The sequence below is a fragment of the Colossoma macropomum genome, unplaced genomic scaffold, assembly GCF_904425465.1.
Source record: "Colossoma macropomum unplaced genomic scaffold, Colossoma_macropomum, whole genome shotgun sequence".
NCBI classification, from domain to species: domain Eukaryota; kingdom Metazoa; phylum Chordata; class Actinopteri; order Characiformes; family Serrasalmidae; genus Colossoma; species Colossoma macropomum.
Window position 1 is genome coordinate 24,235,206 of NW_023494792.1, and position 20,887 is coordinate 24,256,092.

At 39.8% G+C, this 20,887-nt stretch overlaps 1 protein-coding gene across 4 annotated transcripts in view; it reads left to right on the forward strand.

The window, feature by feature from the left end:
• The first annotated feature begins 1,046 nt into the window (after nt 1–1,046).
• slc38a4 (solute carrier family 38 member 4) overlaps nt 1,047–20,887 on the forward strand; it is a 40,827-nt gene continuing 20,986 nt past the window's right edge. The window contains exons 1-3 of one of the 4 annotated variants that reach the window (XM_036576644.1): nt 1,047–1,193; nt 19,937–20,119; nt 20,580–20,661. In XM_036576644.1, coding sequence (XP_036432537.1) covers nt 20,016–20,119; nt 20,580–20,661 — 186 coding nt within the window. In that variant the 5' untranslated portion in view covers nt 1,047–1,193; nt 19,937–20,015. Of the gene's footprint in view, nt 1,194–1,234; nt 1,336–14,344; nt 14,467–15,230; nt 15,409–19,936; nt 20,120–20,579; nt 20,662–20,887 lie in introns of those variants that run through there. The other 3 variants (XM_036576645.1, XM_036576643.1, XM_036576641.1) reach the window with 3 other exon arrangements.

Here is a 20,887-nt window from a genome sequence, read left to right on the forward strand (position 1 = left end):
GTCTCAAAAAAATGAACTTAGATTAACTTGATCTACTTTTTCAAGTTCTACTTACTCTTAAATTAGTTTGGTTTACTTGAATCAAACACTCTTCCTTGTGTAATGTATTGGCATCAATTAAAAGAACTCCCTTCCATTTACCAACCATTCTTAAGAAGAAATTTCTTCTTAAAAGTTTTCACAAAGGGCTCAGATTTAGTCTTGTCCATGGATATAAGCAAAGGAACTTCAATGACTGTGACTATAAAGTGATTAAAAAAGTCTTTATCTACACTTTCAACAAGATCAGTGGAAAGTCCAAATATGCTATCATATGGCACTGCTTTTAAATTAACTCTTGCTTTTTGCCATTATGATTCTACAACCAAGTAGACTCTCACTTTCTAAATCCATGACTGGTTGAGCTGAAGAGCGTCAATTAATGAGCGACAATACCCACTACTGACAAACATTAGCGGTCTTAAGAATGAAAGTGGCGAAGAGTCTTCAGTCAAGCTCATGTTTTTGAACAGGAATACTGAAGGGTAGACTGGGGTAAACGGATTGGGTGCCAGGCCATGTCTGATGAGTCTAAAAACACTGGACTTGGGCAGGGTTTGGAAAACAACTGGACACACTTTTAGTCTTGTTCGTGGCTATAAGCAAAAAATCTGCAATAACTGTGGCTCTTGCAACTACAAACGCCCAGGCAATTGTAGTTGCTGGGTATGAGGCCTAGACAACACATACAAAGGAACATGCTAACAATTGCACAACAACATTAATCCTGTCTTTTCTGTCAAGTTAATTCTACAACCAAGCTGTTCCTCACTGTATAAAGGCCTAGTTGTTTGAGCTGAAGGGCGTCAGCTAATAAGCGACGATAACCACCACTGATAAACACGTTTTGAGCGGTTAGTTGTACTGAGGACGAAGCTGGCGAGGAGTCCTCATTCAAGCTCAATTAGGTGTCCCTCTGCTAAGATAAAGAAGCTCCAACAGGCGACCACCGTCCAGCTGGTCCCACCAAGTGGCCCCCAGCCTGTGGGTGTAATTTGATGCTCGAGGAGGCCTGCCATCACATGGTGGAAATTTCCACGGTGGCTTCCCTGTTAAATGGGTATGGTCTAGAGGAGCGACGAGCAGACGGCCGCCTCCTCCTCCTTCCCCTCGCTTCTGAGAGAGCTTCGCGGCAGCTTCCTCGACGGAACCAGGTGGGTGCTCACATACAGCCGCTGCTTATGTGCACGGAGGGAGAACTGCTTTGCTTTTCTCTTACTTTAAATCGCCTCAGCAGACACACAAGCAACAGCCGCGGTTCGCTTTCTTGCAGCCCATCAGAACCGGAGCGCTCAGGTTGGTGAGAATGTGGACAGATAACCAAGCGTGGCTCTCAGGGCTCATTCTGAGGAAATTAACCCACTAAAACGACCTGTTAGCTGCGAATTACCTGAAAAGAGTAATGTTTATGTGCTGGAGTTATTGAGGGGAAGAACCATGCTGCATGGGAAGTCGCCCACAGTGTGCAGCCGAACAAAACACACGACCACGAGCGCGGACCGTGTGTGACCACACGGCTGTATGTGAGGCGTTTCCTATTGAAATGGCTAATATTGGGGGGCAAAAAGTGGTAGTGCTTATAAGCACATGGAGGAGCGCTAAGTGAGTGAATATGCGCCTGTATGTGTATGTATGTGTGTGTATGTGCGTGTGTATGTGTGTTTGTGTATGTGTGTATATGTGTGTGTGTTTGTGTATGTGTGAATGTGTGGGCGCGTGGCAACTGCCGTCGTCGGCCGCCCTTTATTTACGTTCCTCATTTAGAAATGAGGTGTTCAGGAGAAGAGAGGTCTGCACGTTAACTTCTTCACACAGAAACAAGTGAAAAAGTGACCATTCTAACGAAACGAAAAGAGGTGTGATAAGACACTGACAGCGTTTGGCGCCGATGTAGTTCCACAGTAGGCTACTGGAGCTAAACTCGCTCCTCTTCCGCGGTGAACGAACTAACACTAAGACCAACATTAACACTGCTCGGGTCTTCACGCAGCATCCGCCTGAACCGCCAAACCGCCGCCGTACTTTATATGATTCTGAAGTCTTTTAATCAGTTTGTCCTGAGAGAGGAGCTCCTGAAATATGTGTTTATAACCGGGGGTCGAGCATGTCTGTGAGGCACAAACACAAACACTTCTGTTCAGGTGCTCAATTAGCTTTTTCTAACAGGGAGTAACTCAGTAGTAACGTGTTGCCCGGATGAGCAACAGAAGAAAAACAAACCGTGACCAGGGGCTTCCTCTGGAGAATCGCGCCTTCATGACTGTTTTTTCTTCTTTATTTACCTGTTGCAATCAGTTTATCCGCGGATAGTTTCATTGCCGGTGCGGGGTTAGTGATTTACGGTTATTCCAGCATGATTAACTCTCATCTTTCCCCCAAAAAAACGAAATTAGCTGAAGCTTTCATGAGAGGAAGTGTGTGATCTTTAGGGGAGGTGATGTGGTGGTGGAGAATCTGGAAGCTTCTGCAGGAGTGAAGTGTGTGTAGATGTCCCACCCACTCTGAGGGTCTCTCACACGAGCTCTCCGTGGAGTCGTGGACACCTTGTTCATATTTTTTGGATACTCATCTACTAAAACTGCTGGTTTCCCTGCTATTCCAGTGTATCTATCAGGCTGTACATATTCTTGAATGAATCCAGTCTCCAAACTGTGATGAAACCATGAAAGCACTGCTGTGTTGGTGTAGTGTTGACTAGAAGAACCAGCCCTTGGTTTCTCAGTGAAACCTCAAAGAAGGGGTTCTAGCCTAATGGACACACAAAAAAACCTTTAATAGTTCATGTAGCAAATGGGAAGGACATTAACTTCTTCATTTCTGAGTAAATTTTTGAGTTTTTTGCTTCAGCTTATATCAGTCTTTTGTAGTGCGGTTTAGTGTTGCCTTTCCTTATGTGGGTTAACATTGCTTTGGATGGTCTTTGGAGGGTTTATCCAAAACTGCCTGTTTAAATTTTAGGTCACATTAAAGATGTATTGCAAAAGTTCAGTTTGTGATCGATCACTGAAAACAAACTTAGTACGTGAACTTTACACTGAGGCCCCTTGATACTAAATGACCTGAACACACGTCACCATCTCAGCACAGATCCACTCGTTCGCACATGCAAATCAGTAACTGGCTGTATTGCCTAACTTAAATTGCATTACAAAAGGTTCATGTCACAAAAAAACATTTCTGTTGCCTGTTTTTGACCCCTTAAATGATCAGGGCCTGGTGGTGGGCCTAAACTTTTATTTCACACTTCTATAATAGCCAGTTTGCACTAAATTCCCTGTAATTACTGAGTAATAAGCCTTAGTATGTAATAAAACAGGGATTTTAAGGAGTTAAGCTATTCTGTCTATTTTTGATGTTTTTTTGTAGTTTTAAACAGCAACAAAACTAAATGGCGCTAACACTGGCAAAAATGGGAAATTTAGGGTAATGCTGTTTACAAGGACTTCAGTGTAATACTTAGGACAGAAATGCATGCTGGTCTGGTTCCTTCTTCTGGTAGCTGTACTGCATCACGCATGATTTGAAGTTGCAGTTGTGGGGTTATGGATCTGGACCGAGTTGCTGGGCTGCCGGTTCCTGATTTAAAAAAAAATTGTGTTGATGTTCAGTATGAAATCAATCAAAAGATGCTTCTGCATATTTTTTGTGAGCTTCTACAGTTACTACACTCTGTAAATGGACAAAATATGACAACATAACTACAAATCATGTCACATATTCACACATTTTGGCAGAGAATTCTAAGCTACGCTCATCAGAGTTGGACTGCATAATGTGTATCATATTGTCTTAAAGCAGAGGTCTCCAATTCTAGAGCTTTAGAGATATATTAAAACCAGTCACGTTCAGGATCAGTGTGATGGCAAGCTTCTAGAAATAGCTGATTCTCTAAAGTGAGTCATGAAGACTGAATTTGGGAAGAGTAAAGGAGTTGTAATTTCATTACAGGCTGCTTCCACATCCAGAATTTGATAATTGGTTTATTTTAGTCCATTCAAAGGATTGTCACAGTCAGATGTTTACAGAGTTTAAGAGGTTATCCAATTTAAAAGGACTTTGTAACTGAACAAACAGAGTTATTTAAGCATGCTGATCATATAGCAACATAAATGGTGTTCAGTATCTTGACATCAGTGTTTAGTGACTAGCAAAAATGATCGTTCTTTGCCTTTAATGGAGCCTGACGCAACACCTGACATAGTTGCACAACAGCATGGTTCTAGTTCTGCAGTGTGACTGGCAGCTAGGTAACTTGTGCAACATGATTGCCTTGAGTCCTTGGAGTTGCTTCCATTTACGTTGAATATTGTAGGATTTACAAATTATACAACCAAATTGTAGAACTGGTAAGACATCGTACTGAGGATAACTCAGCTTCAGCTGTGTAAACGGTTTCATGGTATGTTTTGGCTACAGTTATGGAAAATGCTTATTCATGGCCCTTCTGCATGTGCCTCCTTATATCAACACTGTATCCAAACCTTCACTCAGAGCTAAGAGCAATAGGCTGATACGTTAACTGGCTGTATAAGAGGGCTGTGCTTATGAACTAATTGCCACTGCAGATGTGAACTGGTTGCATCCAGACGCTATCAGTTTACGCAAGCTCATCCAACCCGCTATGCCATCATGGAGTCTTTAGTCACTGAGGTGTGCAGTGTGTAAGACTATATTTAGACAACTATTTAAATCACATTGATTAGATATGTTCAGTGCATATTTTATTTGTTTCCAAATGTACAAGCTGCAAAAATATCCTAAACCTAATCATTTAGTTTCTGATTGTGCTTGCTATTTCAGCAAGTAATTATTATTTAAATGCACAAATGCAGGCTATCAATGGCATACCTCAGCATTTTTCAGTCTGCCTATCTGTATCACAGTATCGGTCACCATAGCCAATACCTTTTGATGTGTTTCACTGTACTTGAAAACTTCTGGAATCCTGGAAACACAAAAATCAGTGGGCATTTACTTGAGAAGTATTACCTGCTGCCTAAACCCAAAAGTGATTGCTAGTCTCATCCTCAGGTGTTCCATGTACATCTGTGGACGTTAAAAGGGAATTCCGCTGATTATTTTTAAAGTTCTGCATAATTCCAACGTTGAAATGTAAACAGAGCTGTTCATAGTGGTTTGATATGAAATAGTTAATTGTAGAGAAGCTTGCTGACTTAGATTTCTTCACAGTGGTACTGATAGGAATCAGGGGTCACAAATATAGCCCGTTTATTTACCATCCAAAACCAGTGAACCTGTGTCGTCTGAGATTTTATATGTAGGCCTAAGGTTGGTAATGATAAAATAGTGGTGAATCAGAAAATATAATATAAATATAATATTAAATTTTCTTTGGAGACTGTTAAAAATACACTTTAGGTCAAAAACATAAAGTAAAACTATCGTAAAACAATATCTTAGACATCAGGCAGGGTAGCCGTAACCATTTCATGTAATAAATAGATTTCTGTGAGGAGGCTTTTAGAGGCATTAAGAAAAGGGCTTTCTTTAAAGCATTTCTTAGCTCTTAAGCAAGGTCTTTGCATGTTTGCCAGCACACCGTGGGTCTGTTCTGGCTGTATCCCTGTTTATCTCCTTCCTCTATTCATCACACTAAAACAACAGCCTGTGATTGTCCAGTGTGCATGTCAGTCGGATGGCCGTTTTCTGTCGCTGTTCTTTGTCATGTTAAACACAGAAATGCACAAGATTCTTTGACGATAGGCAGAAGTCTGGCTTGCAAGAGTATGTTGCAGCTATTCCAGTGTATTATCTCCTGAGCTCAGGCCCTCTCCTGTGGAAATTGGCAGCGGTTGTACCTGCACACGCTCTCAATCAGGTAGCATGACTCCAGCTAGGCAGATTCAAGTGGCAGTTTGGGACCAATCATTGCTCTGAATTCTGAACCGTAGTTGGCACAGACATCAGTTAAATTCCAGCCTAATCACAATGAGATATGACGGTATACTGAAGTTCAAATTGAGCTGTAATAGTTGCTCTTGGGAGAACATGCTCTTTTATGCTGAGCCCCAGTTTCCTGTGCTGAAACTGGAAATCAGATTGTTTTTTTTTCAGTTATGCATGTACAGCAGCATCTTATTATCTTATTACAGGGTGTTGTTAACTACGCATTAGTGGTTGGCTTCCTCAGATCATTCTATTATGCTGTAGTGCTAATGAAATGATGAATGTGGTAGACGTGACAGGGGTCATTAGTCAGAATGCTGATATTTCAATTTAGAACCATGAAAGAGTCAGCGGTTCATTTATTCGTTTTAATATTGTACATTTTAAATTTTATAAGGATTCATAGGTTAGAAAAAATAATACTACTGTCTAGTTTCCAGTCAGTGTTAGATATCGGTCATCATCATGTGAGTGAGTGAGTGCGTATGTAAACACCATACTCTGATCTAGAAATATGATTAAGAAATCTGATAAAGAGAGCTGGATTTAAGCTCTGTAATCAGATTTCTCTGAGTGTGTATACTCATACTCCAATTTCTATTGGATTTGTCAGTCTGTGCATGCGTGAGAACAGACGGTGGATGTTGCGAGATGGCAGCAAAACACTTGGAGAGGCACTGAAACCAAACACGAAATAAAGTATTTAAATATTCTTCATCTTCTAGATGATGTAACGTGGCATGTTTTACGTTACGTTTATGTCACATCTTTTTCTGGGAGTTTATTGGCTGGTTGCAAAGTAGAAATCTGATTACTGCCTGATTACTCTAGACCCGTTATCCGATTACTCAAGAGCATGTAAACGTGTTGATCGTATTACTGACACGATGATATTATCTGATTTTCTGCAGTTCTAGGATTGTTAAGTGCATGTAAACGCACTCAGTGTCACATTCAGGTCTCTCTCTACTATATGGTACTGATTAGAGATGAAAGGGTCATGTATAGGTATCGGGAGATTTTCAGATCAAATATGCGACCAGTCGATATTTTTCTAACTTAGCTGATCCTGAGAGCTGATCAGTGCCGTAAAACATATGAGCTATATTTAAGGATTGCTGCAGGCCTGCGCAGAGCCCCTCGGTCACAGGACCCTGCAGTTCCTCGTTCAAACACTAGATGGAGATACAATCCATTTGACTTCTGACTACGGGACTGAAGGCCTGTTCACTTCGAGTCTGAGTTTTACGGACGACAAAAACGCACGTCAAGCTTTGGAAATAAACACGTGTATTACTGCCGTCTTTCACATCATCAGGATGACGGCAGAGCACAAAAGCTTATACGACAAGCAAATGCTGACTGGAGGTTAAAAATTGGAGGTTAAAGACAGCATATGGCGAGTTAAAGCTGAAAGGCTATGAATGACGGGGAATATGTTACAGTGACCATTTAACCGGGGTTTATTGGCTCCTTTTTAATGAGAGGAGCAACAAGCAGAAGCAGAGCCTCCAGTTCCCCCACTGACCCTCAGAATCGGTCATCATGCAGCTGCAGCTCACTCTTGTAAGAGGCGGCGGGACTCCCTTTGTTGTTGTCTTTTTTGTAGAATGGGATGTACCCAGTGTGTGCACTGTTTAGTTGCAGTGCTTAAAAGAAAAAAAAAATCAGTGTTTATACAGAAAAACACTTAAGACTTGGTGTGAAGGTCCCACTACGTTAAAATCACGTCTGTTTTTTTGTCCAAAAAACGCACTTGGTGTGAATAGGCCTTCAAAGTCCAGCCTGGCCCTCGGTCGGTATCAGCTGTTGGCCAATCATGCTGAAGGGCGATCAGCTATCGGTATCGGCCCCAAAAACGGTGATCGGTCCACTTCTGGTGCTGATGATTGCACTGCAGAAGTTTTGAGAAATGCTGGTCTGTGGTTATTTTGGCATGAACATCAAGGAATTTCCATCATAGACATCATACCTTTGTGCTTTGTATCTCTTTTCTGAGAAGCAGGAAAAGTAGAATTTAAACACTGATTCATTTCTAAAGCAGAACAACTGTCAAAACACCTGAAGTGCAAAAAAGAGTAGTGTGCCAAAATTTCTAAGCAGTGGAATATAACAAAGTCTCAGTTTGCAATCAAGTGAGACTAAAAGCACAGTGTGAGTTTCCAGAGCTTGCGTTCATGAGTAATTACTAAGCAGTGAAAACAATGCACAAACAAATTGATTGCTTTTTACAGTATAGATGAAATCGGGAATCTACAGTTGTGCTAAAAGAATGATATTTTAGTTTAAAAAGGTGAAGATTTGTTTTTGAAGGCAACCAGGTTACTAACTTTAATGTTCAGTTAAACAACTTTTGATTCGTTAGAGCTCAGTGGTAGCTCTGCTTTTTCGATTGAGAAAGTTCACAAAGAAAGGCCGTATTGCAGTAATGATTAACATCCAATATACTGTACGTTGTGCAGGTTGGGTGTTTTCACCTCTGCTTTGTGCAAGACATCAGAGGCCGTTTTCTGTCTCAAGGCCATAGCAGTATTTTCCCCAAAGAGCCACCGAGAGTTTAACCGTTATTTGTAGTTTTGCTGTGTCACCAGTGTCCCGAAAGAGCAAATCGATAAGTCCAATAAGGTCATGGACAGAGTGTTTGCAATCAAAGAAACCACAAAAAGTTGCGAAAACAGATGTCTTCACTATTTCTTAAACTCAATTTTACTTTCACCTCAGAAGTGTTTGTGGTTTCAGTCCTACGTGACTAATGAGAGCAGGTCTGATGAGCTGTCTGTATGACTGAACTGTATTAGGCCCGGAATCTGAAGAGCATCATGTTAAAATCATCTGAACACTCTAGCTAATTATCAAACTTTTAATGGTTTGAAACTGCAGGGCTGAAGTAAGTAAACACCACTCCTCTTAGAGAGAGAACGTTCACCTTACTGTCTTGTTTCACCATGCTCTCTAGGAACACAGCCTTAATGTACTGTATTTAGAAACCTGTAATTACTAGCCCAAGGCTAATGGGACTAAGTCTTTATAGGACATTTTATGTCTTGTGTTTAATCTAGAAATGCTATGATACCAGTTTTTCTTTTCAGATTCTGATACTGTATCAGCTGATCATTTTTCTATAAAACCTACTGAACTATAAAATGAGCTGTTTTTAATTGAAGCACTTTAATTAACATGATAATCTGAAAGTAGGCTATCATACTCAAACTGCTCAAACACTCGATAGCCCTACAGTAAGAAATACGCTGCTAAACGATATTACATCTCACAGCGTGAGAATGTGATATTTCAGGATTGTTACAGCATCAGATCAGATCCATCCTTTTTTCGTCTGATATCTGATCAAGCATTTACTGTTGACATTGGCTTGATTCCAAAACCTGCTATCAAAACGGTGCTATCTCCGGTGTTATCATAAATTTTAGTAGCAAAGGTTTGTATGCTAAATTAAGCAGCTTACTTTTTTATTTCTTCTAATAGAACATTGGGCCCTTGCTTTTACAATATCAGCTATAATATCAGTCTTGTCCTAACATTATATTAGTATTAATGTGGTTCTGATATTATTGCCGTCACTTGTTGTTTTCTCTCATTTTTCCTTGAGCAATTTTTCTTCATCTCAACAGCCATGTGGGCTTTTGGTCAGGTGACTAATGTAAATAAGTTCTTATTAGAAGATGATCTAATGCACTCTTGTTAAAGGGACACCTTTCCTGCAGGAATAAATTCCACAACACTATAATTGCTGTATTGTTTTAATATTTATGGTGTGGTGGGTGTCCAGATGTGCACCTAAGGTTATCCTATAGACAAAGATGTGCTTTTAACCCCTTCAAGAGGAATTTTACCCATTTTTAAAAAATCTGCATAATTTAGTTGTTGGGGTGTAAACGATGGATTGATATAAAATGGTTCATTGAAGATAAACGTGTATTTTTACAGTGGTGGTGAAAGGAACCGGGGGTCGAATCATTAACTTTACAACCAATATAGCCTTTTTTAAAATATCCAGAACGATCCGTGAACATATATGTGTCTTTTGAGGTTGTATATCATCACTGTCAGAACAAAAAATTGTATCTCCATTTTTGTCATTGTTTAAAAATACCAGCTGTATGTTTTAGGCCAAATCATTCTCTCTAAACTATCATAAACAATGTCTTAGTCATTAGGCAATGTATTTGTAACCATTTCATATAATAATTTTTCTGTGAGGAAGATTTTAGATGTATTAAACTCTTCTGATGTGTGGTATCTGTCATGTTTGCATTATAATGATTGAATTATGCAGAAATTTAGAAAGAAAAATCTGTATAAACCCTCATTGTATATTAGTTTCACAGTAGTGACTAAATATACAGTTATTAAAGAATTTATAGTAGTTGCATACGAATAAGTAATCAGATTAATAAATTAATAATAAGACTAGCATTCAAGGACAGCCCTTAATGGAGTGTAGCCTGCTATCTAAGCCAGACAGATGTGATTCTTTGAGCAATATTTGCATGTTGGCTGTAGACTGTAGCCAGTAGACTGATGCCAGCTCACATGCAGAGACTCGTGTGAATGCTTCTACCTCAGGATGCACCTGCATGTTATGTCATCTTTGTCCAAAAATCTTTAAATTAGGGATTTAAAGGGTTTTAAATGGGGTTGTGATGGTCTAGATGCATCCATTTAAAGATGAAAAAGGTTCCTTGTGGTTCAATCAGGGGTCTTGCCAACAACAGTAAAACAATTCTGTGTAAAGAATTATGAAAGCTGTAGGTTGAGCAACAGAGGTAAATTCTCCTACAAGTTTAGATAATCTCTGTGAAAGATTTCTCATCTGTGTCAACCTCTAGAGATAGTTACCCTTACATTTACTGCCTCCAAACTGTATAAATTCACTCATATCTATGTGGAACATTTCTACTATTAAAATTATTAGCAGCCACTGCAGATTTTTTCAGTTTTGATATTCTTTGCTGTGATATATTTATGACAGCATGTGCCAGATTTTTCTCAAATCCAAATGCAAATTTGAAAATGCTAATTAATTTGTGTATTTACAATGCATTTCCTATGTGAGTGTGCATCATTTAAGACATCCAAATTCAATTCAAATGCAAAATATGTATTTGCATTTCTGTGTATAATGGCTGGAAAAGTTAACATCGAAAAGCAAAGTGCTTTTGACATTCATTTTCAGTGTCTTAATGGTGTGAAATTTGCCCATGCTTGTGCAGCCCCAGGCTTTTCTAGACGGTCAAGAATCACTTCTGCAAGAAGCTGCAGGAGATCACTAGACAGATTCATGCTCGGCCTGGTTGGCAAGTGTTAAAATGTCAGTAGCGGTGGTTTCTAATTCACCATATTTTAGACTTTTTCTTCACTTTCTTCTAAAACACACCCTTAACAAAAAATTTCCTCCCTACGTCAGACCCACAGCGTTCGATTGACAGGAGTGCCTCATTGACAGTGAAAATGCCAATGCTAACAGGGTTCCAAAAATACATTTTAATTTGGGCAGAGCTGGAGCGCAACAATGAGGAACTGCAATTGCAAATGGGCGACTGTTATTCTCTTTGTAGTATGTCACAGTCAGACCATTAAGACAGTGAAAATGAAACGTCAAAAGCACTTTTCCATTTTAACTTTGTCCAGTCATTATGTACAGGCATGCAAATGAAAACACACATCCAGAATTTGGTTTATGTCTTAAATAATGCATACTCATTCATATAGGAAATGCAATTGTAAATACACAGTTTAATTAGCATTTTCAGGTTTGTGTTTGCACTTGAAATAAGTCTGAAATATGCTGCCATAAGCGATGCTGATATTTTGGTTAATTTCTTCCGTGAGGTGACCGTTTTGTTTATGTAAAGACTGATCAGTATGCTTAGTGAAAAACAAATCTGAGCACAACTGAATTATCGCCAAAGGCTGTGGGGAACCTGCATTGAGCTAGATTTCCTGTATCCCAGTCTTAAATGGTCGTATAGTTCAAAAATTGCGACAAAGCCGTCTTTTATATGGGTAAACTGCATGGGTCCACACCTATGAATCTCAAGAAAAAGGAGTTTCAGAATGATTTTACCTGGTGATGATCTACACAAAACATTCCCCTGCAGCTTTTTCGACAGTAGAATATTACTTTCTCTATTCCTAATAAATATGAATTTCAAAGCCTGGGGCATTTTTTTGGGTGGGGACCCAAGCTTGACCTTTGTTTGGCATGTACCATCAGCATGTAGGTATGGATGATGAGGGTTAACTCAGGCAGATGTGGAATGTTACATTACAGTGAGAGAGGGTGGGTCTGAGTCAGTATAGGTACTAATGAAGACCTCATCTACTTTATATCTGTAGTAATGAAATGTAGCAGTTCTCTGAGCTGGAAAGTGTAGCATAAATGTTTTTCAGTGTAGCATGTATGTTTGCTCTTTGTCTTTTTTTAGTCAATTGATGCGCATTTGTCCCACAGTGTTGTAGGTGACGTCTTGCGCAAAACATTTGGCTGTAGTGAGGGACAAGTTGCAACCGGATCCACTTGCAGAGACTGGATTAGTGCTTTATCACTGTATAAACTACCCTTTAGATGATAACATTGACATTCAGCCATGCAGAAACCTCCTCCTCCCTGTTGCTGATTCTAGTGCTTTGTACACTCCTGCCTTCATCCACTGATTTCAACACAAGGATTTTTAAAGGTGTTTTGTTTATGTTATGATATTTGCTCTTGAAAGCAAACCCTTTCACGTTCCTCTTGAAATCTTAGAGCAGCTTTCGTAGCCCGTTGTACAGCTGTATAGTTCCAAAATCGCTATAAAAAACTAGTTTTATATTGGTAAACAGTAAGGATTCAAACCTATTCCAAGGGCATATGTGAGCATTTGATTCCCAATAAAGAAGGGCTGCTCTAGTGTTGATTACTTTAAATGCAGCAGACTTTGAGGGGTGGAATTAGACATTTTGAGAGGTGCACAGACAATTTTAGGGGTTGAAGCTCAAGGTGGGGGGCTACATTAAAGCAAATTAAACTTAATTTAATTTACTGTATAATACTCTTAAATTATGCTTACCGAGAGAGACAGTGTAATCATGTTTCAGGTAAAAATACACTTTTTTTAAAGGCAGCTGAAACCAGTAACATCGCTATCTATGCAGAGATTGAAACCTCAGCATGCAAAGCCTGGGTGTTACTCACTACAGTGTTTAATCAGTTCATGGCATTCAGTCATAACTCTGTTTGAGTGCTCTACAGAGTCTTGTGTAAAACCCTGTTTTCTATAGAAACCAAAACTTTTCAGAACACCGGTTAGTGTCAATATTATATTTAGTCGTTGTTCAAAATAACCACGTGATGCTGGAACGTCATGCTTTCTTTAAGAGATGATCAGCGTTTTGGATGAGAGGTTGAAGTTACTGAGGACAACCACAAGCAGTCAGTACTACACCAGGGGTGCTCGTAGAACCCAAGCCGTACCACAACCTCTATTCCCGGGGCAAAACTAAGCTGAGAATCACTGAAACGGTTGTTGAAGAATGGCTACATAAAATACGGTTATTCTGCTAACCAGCCAACCAGAAGGGCATATATAGTCTAAGGGGGCAAAGGGGCACATGGCTGGGTGGGATCGAGATATGGTCATTTTGGTATAATAAAGTGAACACATACAGACACACTCACTTTTAAGTTAGAGTTAAATAAACTGGACGCTCCCACCCAAAAGTGATATACTGTGTACTGTGAAATTTAATGACAAATGACGTGAAGATGTTTAAGGATTATTTTGTAATTATTTCACACAATCAGTTAATTCAGTGTAGATCCACCCAGATTTCTCCCGTATGAGACTTGTTTTTTAAGACATTTCTTCTAAGAATCAGTGAACACGGGTTGTAAGAGGTGTCATGCTGCCAGTTGGGCAACGTGGGCAGCCACGGTTCCTGAGAATGACTCGAAAGCTAACGTTCCCACAGCTTTGTATATATTTTTGTACATTGAGTGCAATGTTTGAGCTTGTTGAGGAGCCATGTGTTTTGCTCGGAGTCAGTTCCAGGGAAACGAGCTGCCGCAGTTTGGTCTTCCTCTGCATCTGATCTGCTCTGGTTTGCTTGCTTGCTCTTTCATACTGGAAGGTAGTTCACAGTTCGGCAGTTTTACCAAGCAGTGCCAGGTGTTATGGACAGTGCCTTTTACAACATGAAGAACATTATGATTGTGTAAACACATTTTCCCCACAGAAGTATTATCCTTTTCTCTGTTGTGGCTGCCAGGCAGCATCTACATGAGTATCAGCGTGGAAAGAGTCTAGCATGGTTTGGAGAAGGGCATTTGAACCCAGTATGGGTTTCAGCGTGATACCAGGGTGAAGTGTAAATTCTTTGCTTTTGTTTTGACCCTTGAGCCAGAGCTGGTGATTGGCTCAGGGAGCTGAACGCTGTGCTTCTGACTCCATATAAGGAATGACCCTCAGCACAGGAAAGCTCTTTCTCCTTGAGATGAGAAAATGCATCTGCATCCAGACAGTAAGAGTGGTTTTATTTTTGTCACGTTGTCGTTTTAGCACACTGGGCTATTTTAAAGATGATTTCACACTGTGGATGATCTGCTGCAGCTCTTTGTTTATCGATGTGGCTTGCAGTTCTCCATGTCATTTGAATAATGGTGTGTTTGTGATAATATATTGATATGTGCAAAATTGTAATGTTTATAATGTCAGTGATGTTCAAGTTGATTGTAGACTAATAATCTGGGTTGTGAAGAAGGCAAAGAAAAACATGTAAGGTTGGCTTTTAGTTAATCAGTTAGTCTGATACCAGTAGCCAGTTTGTAACATAGGCTACTTACATTGTCACTTTTCTAAACTGTAAACAGCAACTCATGTCTTTTCTGAGATTTATGGAGTCCTTTTAGAAGATTATGGTGTAATTAACACATGCAGTGTGGTTAAAACATAAAGCGTTGTCTGGTCCCTGAGGCAGGAACACTATTTAGTGCATCTCTAGGCTGATGTACATTAGCTTTACAGTGTACTTTAAAGTGTCTGTCAGTAAGTTTGAGAGGTGTTAGCTCTGCCCCCCACAGCCGAGCAGCTGCTGGAGTGCATCTCTATCACTGTGCGTGTGTGTGTCAGTGCAGGCAAGTGTGTGTGAGCCTGTGAGCGTGTGTATATTGGGGACAAATTTCCCAAAAAAGTTCGCCATCCCTCTCATCCCAGAAGATCAGAACAAACAACGACTGATGCAATGCATGTTATCTTGTGTACGCTTTTAGGATCCTGTGTGCTCACTGTGTCTGATGACGCAGGTGAGGAGGGGTGGGGCGGGGGGGGGCAACAGCTAACAGTAGAGAAGTCCTGATTGGCTAGAGAGGGCCCTCCCTCCACACTTAATAGCTGCCACTCACCTGCAGGACTAAAAGCTATCCTTCTCCCTCCTGCTGTCAATACGGAGCCCCATAACCTAACTGTGAGTACCTGAATGCAATAGCTTCATATACACTGTAACCAGCCATAAACACCCCATACATTTGTTATTGCTTTTGTACATGCACCTCGTTTAGTGATTTTGTGTATGCAGCTGTGTTTGCTAGGTGAGAGTTCAGTCGTGTCAGGGACTGTCACTGTCTTTTGTCCCCTGAAGGGGGAATCCGTGGCCTTGCGGTTGGTGTCGTAACTGCCTACGAGCGTGGGATATTGGTCCTAGTACAAGCTAACTTTGAAGACTGTTTTTCCTGTCGTAAAGGGTGCTAGCCTCACCCAGCTGCCCCGCATTTCATGCAGAGTCAGCATGTGAGACTCCTGTGAGCGCACGCTCCGTTTCACTGTGTACTCTGCTTCATTTTGCATGTTCTACTGCAATTGTTCTTTAAACTGGAATTCCTCTGATTTTTCAAAAGTGTCGGCACAGTTTTTTCATTGTAAAATGTAAAGAGGCATTCAGAGCGTTTTAGTGTGTAATGGTTTATTAGAGGAACCACTCTATTCACTATCACATGAACCTACACATGTCTTATGAGTTTCTGTATGTAATGTTTAAAATGGTAAAGAGATAAATTTGAAAAAAAATGTTTCTTTAAGTGCCTTTTTGCTGTACAACGCCCTGCATGTACCACTCTGCTGTGAATGGCTATTTAAAATTTGTTTTAAGCCAAGAACTTCTCATAAAACTATGGTAAAACAATTTCTCAGGCATCAGGCCATGAATTCGTGACTATTTCCTGTAATAAATTTCTTTGAGGTACCTTATAGAGGCATTAAACTCTTCAGACATCCGGTTACTGTCATCACCACTTACAACAAATCTGTTTTGGTGAGCTTCTCTACAGTGACGCATTTCGCATAAAACTGAGGTTGTTTACATATTAACCATTTAATTTTGATGCTGCAATTCCCCTTTAAATCCAGATAAATGCATTTCGCAGTGTTGTTGAGGAGAATGTTAGATGCTAAGTGGTTTATTACTGTGACAAACTTACTAAACTGCAGTAAGACTGATCCTTTTGACTTTACCATGTGAAACGTGTAAAGCTGGCCATTTTGACTGTAAACGACTTGTAGTTCAGAGTAGACAGGGCTGTTAAATATGGACATCCCAATTGCTGCTTAAGTTTGTTCTCCTTTTTTCAGAGGCATGACTAGTTATGTGACAAAGTGACAAAATAGTCTACTATAATGTAAAGCATGTTTATAATCCACTTGTGAGGAGTATTTAAAAGAATAATGAAAAGCCTGAGGATTGCTGTGGTTGTGTTGTGCTGTCACATAGGTACTTTGCATGTAGTGTAGAAGTCACTGAAAGACTATTCCGCTCTTTCATTCACACTTGCAGGGCTGGTTTAGCAGGCTTCACTATGACTTGACAATGCTCTTCTCATAATGTTAAAGGAAATTTTCACGTATGTTACAAAACTACCCGTCACTACTTAGAAATATAGCTGGAAAAATAAGGAATGTACTGAACTAAATCTTGGTACTGCTGTTTAATCTGTTACAGTCTGCCTCAGGCTAGAAGGAAAGAAAATGAAGTATAAAACGAACAAATTTGGCATAAAAAATTACATAGAATTTAGAAACTAATTACAGTGTGCTGGGGAGACAGTGTATCACAGATGTAAACAGAGCCCAGCTTGCTCAGTGTTCAGTGGTCCTTTCAGTGACACTCTTGCTGTTCCCTCTTGTGGGCCAAAAGTGCCTCAGTGGAAAGTTTTCAGCTTTCCATAAATGTGTATCTCAGGGTCCGGAACAATCCTGGCTGCTCTCTGTCAAAGGGGGCTTTGTGTGAGGATGAGGAGAACTGTGGGTAATTTGATGTACGAATGGTTTGGCTACGTTGTCTTATTTGCTGCTACATTACATAATGCCGTTCTCCTTACTGGCGCTGAGGGCATGAGGGAACTGTTCCTGACTGTCCAACAGGGCACTATTCTGCCACTGCAGCTCTTATTAACTGACCCAGGGTCTCAGTTCTGCTGGGCTCTGAGCAGCTATCAGACTAGACACTGAAAAATGAGATTCGTTGAGTTCATTAAGTTCTTTGGCAGTAATTGTGTTCTTCATTTGAATCAAGCGGATAAACACATGGATCATGATAACTTGGCCAGAACTACTTGAAGCTCCTGCTGATACTCCTGAGATGTCTGAGTGTTTGGTTCTTTTCATATGCTTTGCAAAAACATTTGTTACCAATAATATTCAGTTAATATTCTGTCTAAGTTTTAAAATCCCACGGTGTCTGACATGGCTCTGGTGGGCAATTGATTCACCAGCTCTACTAGAGCAGTGGAAAGCTTGAGATCACTGTTTTAAATACAAAGTAAAAAGAAAATATTGCAGTTAAATGTATGAAATGATTCTATTATGATGCCTCTACTGTAGACTTTGTAAAGAGAGTAGAGATATCAACTAATTAGTAGGAAGCAGTCCAAAAAGATATATATTTTAGGTGTAGATGAGTCTATAATGACTGAGAAGCTGTATAACATTGAGATTCATGTAATAAAAGTAATATCAGAATGCCTTGTATTTGAAATGTGGTGATCAGACCTCAAGGCAGGCAACTTTTAAAGAAAATACTTTAAATAAATACATTTCATGAATAATCAGTAAATAACTTAATTGGTTTTCTAGAAAAGCTTAAAATGAAATAAAACCTCTTTCTAGAAAAGCTTCAAATGAAAAAATATCTTCTAGTGTCTCGTTTATAGTGATTACATCTACGCTGCATAATTATAGTTGAATAAAATAACAGCAATTATTAATATAACAGGGGATTCCATTCTTTTAAACACGAGTGTAGAAATCTAGTTTCTGCTGCAGCACTAAATAATCATCATTCATTCCTTCTCAAGATCCTTAGACTAGCAAATTCCTGATCCTTATTTATGAAACAGAACCAGGAAAGACACGCTGATAACGTGTGATTTCCATTTTGTTGTTTGTTTGGTCAGATTAGGCTCTCCACGTGATAAGGCTGTTGTGAAACTTTGGTAGGGATGGGACGGTATTAACATTCCTTATCACGATATCACCAACATTGTTGCATTTTTTCGTTTTTTGTACTGTATTAAAATATGCTAAAATATTTAAAAAGCACTAATAACCATTGAAATCATAATATTTCTCATCTCAAAGTCTACTCTTCTGCTTCTCAGCCTAGAAAAAAGCATGAACTGAACAAGCTACACAAAGCAACATTGAGAGCAGACTTGTTGTAGCTCTTACGACCTGAAGCAGGCTCACACCATGGTGACCCTCTGTTTGTGTACATAAACAGAGGGTCCATGTCAGTGTGCTTTGTCCACAACTAAAAACTCCAGACAGACCGTCCTAATCTCTCTCACCTGTCCTCTATTCCCCTGTTCCCTCCAGGAATTTATTAGGGATGCACTGTATAACATTTGTTAGTTTTTATTGCGATAGACCTTTGCAGTAGTGATATTACAGAGGTCTACGGTATGCAAATAAGCATCTAACCAAACCCTGAATGTTTTATTGTGTGTTGTGATGTTCTTCTGGAGTTTGGATGAATTAAGCATCAAAAATAATGCATGTATAAGTTTAACCATGGCACTTCATATTGGGGATGATGTGTGTGGGTACTCGGTTAACCGTTCAAGCTTCAAGCTGCCAGTATTTGAATACTTAAATCACTGTTCTCTTACTTGTTCCATTTCATCGCAAAAAGCTGGAGGAAATTTTCAGACTAGAATTTAATGAAATTCAATTCAACAAGACTGTGAAATATTAGCTTTTGCTTGTGTTTGTATGTAAATTACACTATGCCGATATGAAACACGAGTGCAAGCATGTTGCAAGGGACTTGTTGTTAAGGACATAACCAAGGAGGCAGTCTAGGCTAACTGCTCTAGCCGATGTTAGCAAGGTTCAGCAGTGGAAATCTATTTCTGTGACAAACTAACATGTCGACATCCTCAGCCCTTTGCTGATTTTGGCTGAAGTCTGTTTTTGTTTTTTTAATTTTGGTCATTTTTGTTGTTTTTTTTTTTCCTTTTTTTGTTTATCAGTTAACATGATATCTGTTTATTAATTGTTGTGGATACTCAAATATCAAAATGAGTCAGAATGCACTTCCCTACATCATATGTATGTTCTCCAGTGTGCTTCAAGGCTGTATTAGAACGGTGGTTCTCACACCAGTCCTCAGGGCCCTCCACATGATCCACATTCGTGCTCCGTACATGTGGATTGTGAGTTAGGTTGGGCCAAAAATGTGGAGGTATCTGATGGGCCCTGAGGACTGGTTTGAAAAGCACTATGATATAATGTGTGGCAGTGTTTTGTCCATATCATTCAGCCCTAGTATATAAGTTGATCTTGCTGTAATGAGGTTCATCTCCCAGTATTGAGACTCCTGTTAGTGATTCCTGACCTATATTTTGTCCAGCCTGGCTGTAAATGTGTTTGAAGGTTTTTCATCTCCCCCTGGCCGTCCTGACTGTGCTCTCTGACCGACTTCCCTGTGCTCTTGTTTGCAGTCAGTGTTTCCCCTCGTTTGACTGAGAAGGCTCTGTCCTGCACTCTTCTGCTTGTATAGTCTTCCCTTCTGCTTGCGCCATGGACCGTATGGAGCTGAAGCCAGTGAGCACCGAGGCGGACGACGAGAGTATGGACGAGCGCTACTCCACGCCCATCGACTCAGAGAAGACCACCATGAACGGGTGAGCAGCACAGGACCCTGACACATACACCTGCTTCCCAGACCACGTCACGTCTACCTCTTTCTGTTAATCATTCCTCTGCTGCACTGTTCCCTGTGGCAGCATGTGCTCTTAAATGTCATTCTCAGCTGTTTCCTGCTTTACAGAAGCTGTGAGGTTCACATTAAATCATTTCACAATGAGAATTGGGTTTAGTGGCTATACAGATATTAGATATAGATGTTTGTAACATTTACAGATATCAGGTCATCTCATTCTTTTTTATTTAATTGGATATTTAAATAAGGCATGTATGATTTTGAATATAAAAAAAAAAAAAAATGGAGGGGGCTGTCCAAGTAGCCTGTGTGTGGGAACCACTGTCCATGGCACATGATTTCCATTGTTCTTCTCCAATTAAAGCTTGTGTCAGTCCTCTCCTGTCTCCCATAATAACCTGCTCTAAATTTCATTTTTACAGCCAGTATATGGATGAAGACGATGCAGAGAGCCAGAAGTTCCTTGCAAATGGAATGAAAAAGAAGACATTTGAGGAAGAATATGTAAGAATATTTTCATAAGTCACAAACATCCTATTAAATGTATTAAATGATAAATTTCATTTTGAAAAGAATCACTGTATATATTAAAATAGTTCAGAATGGTCCACTAACCACAAATAAGACAACAGTTAATGGTGCTAATGGAAATTGAGAAGAGGGCTAATAACTACATATAATGCATATATCTTAATGTGTATATCCAATGTTAGGGTTTTTAACCAGTTTG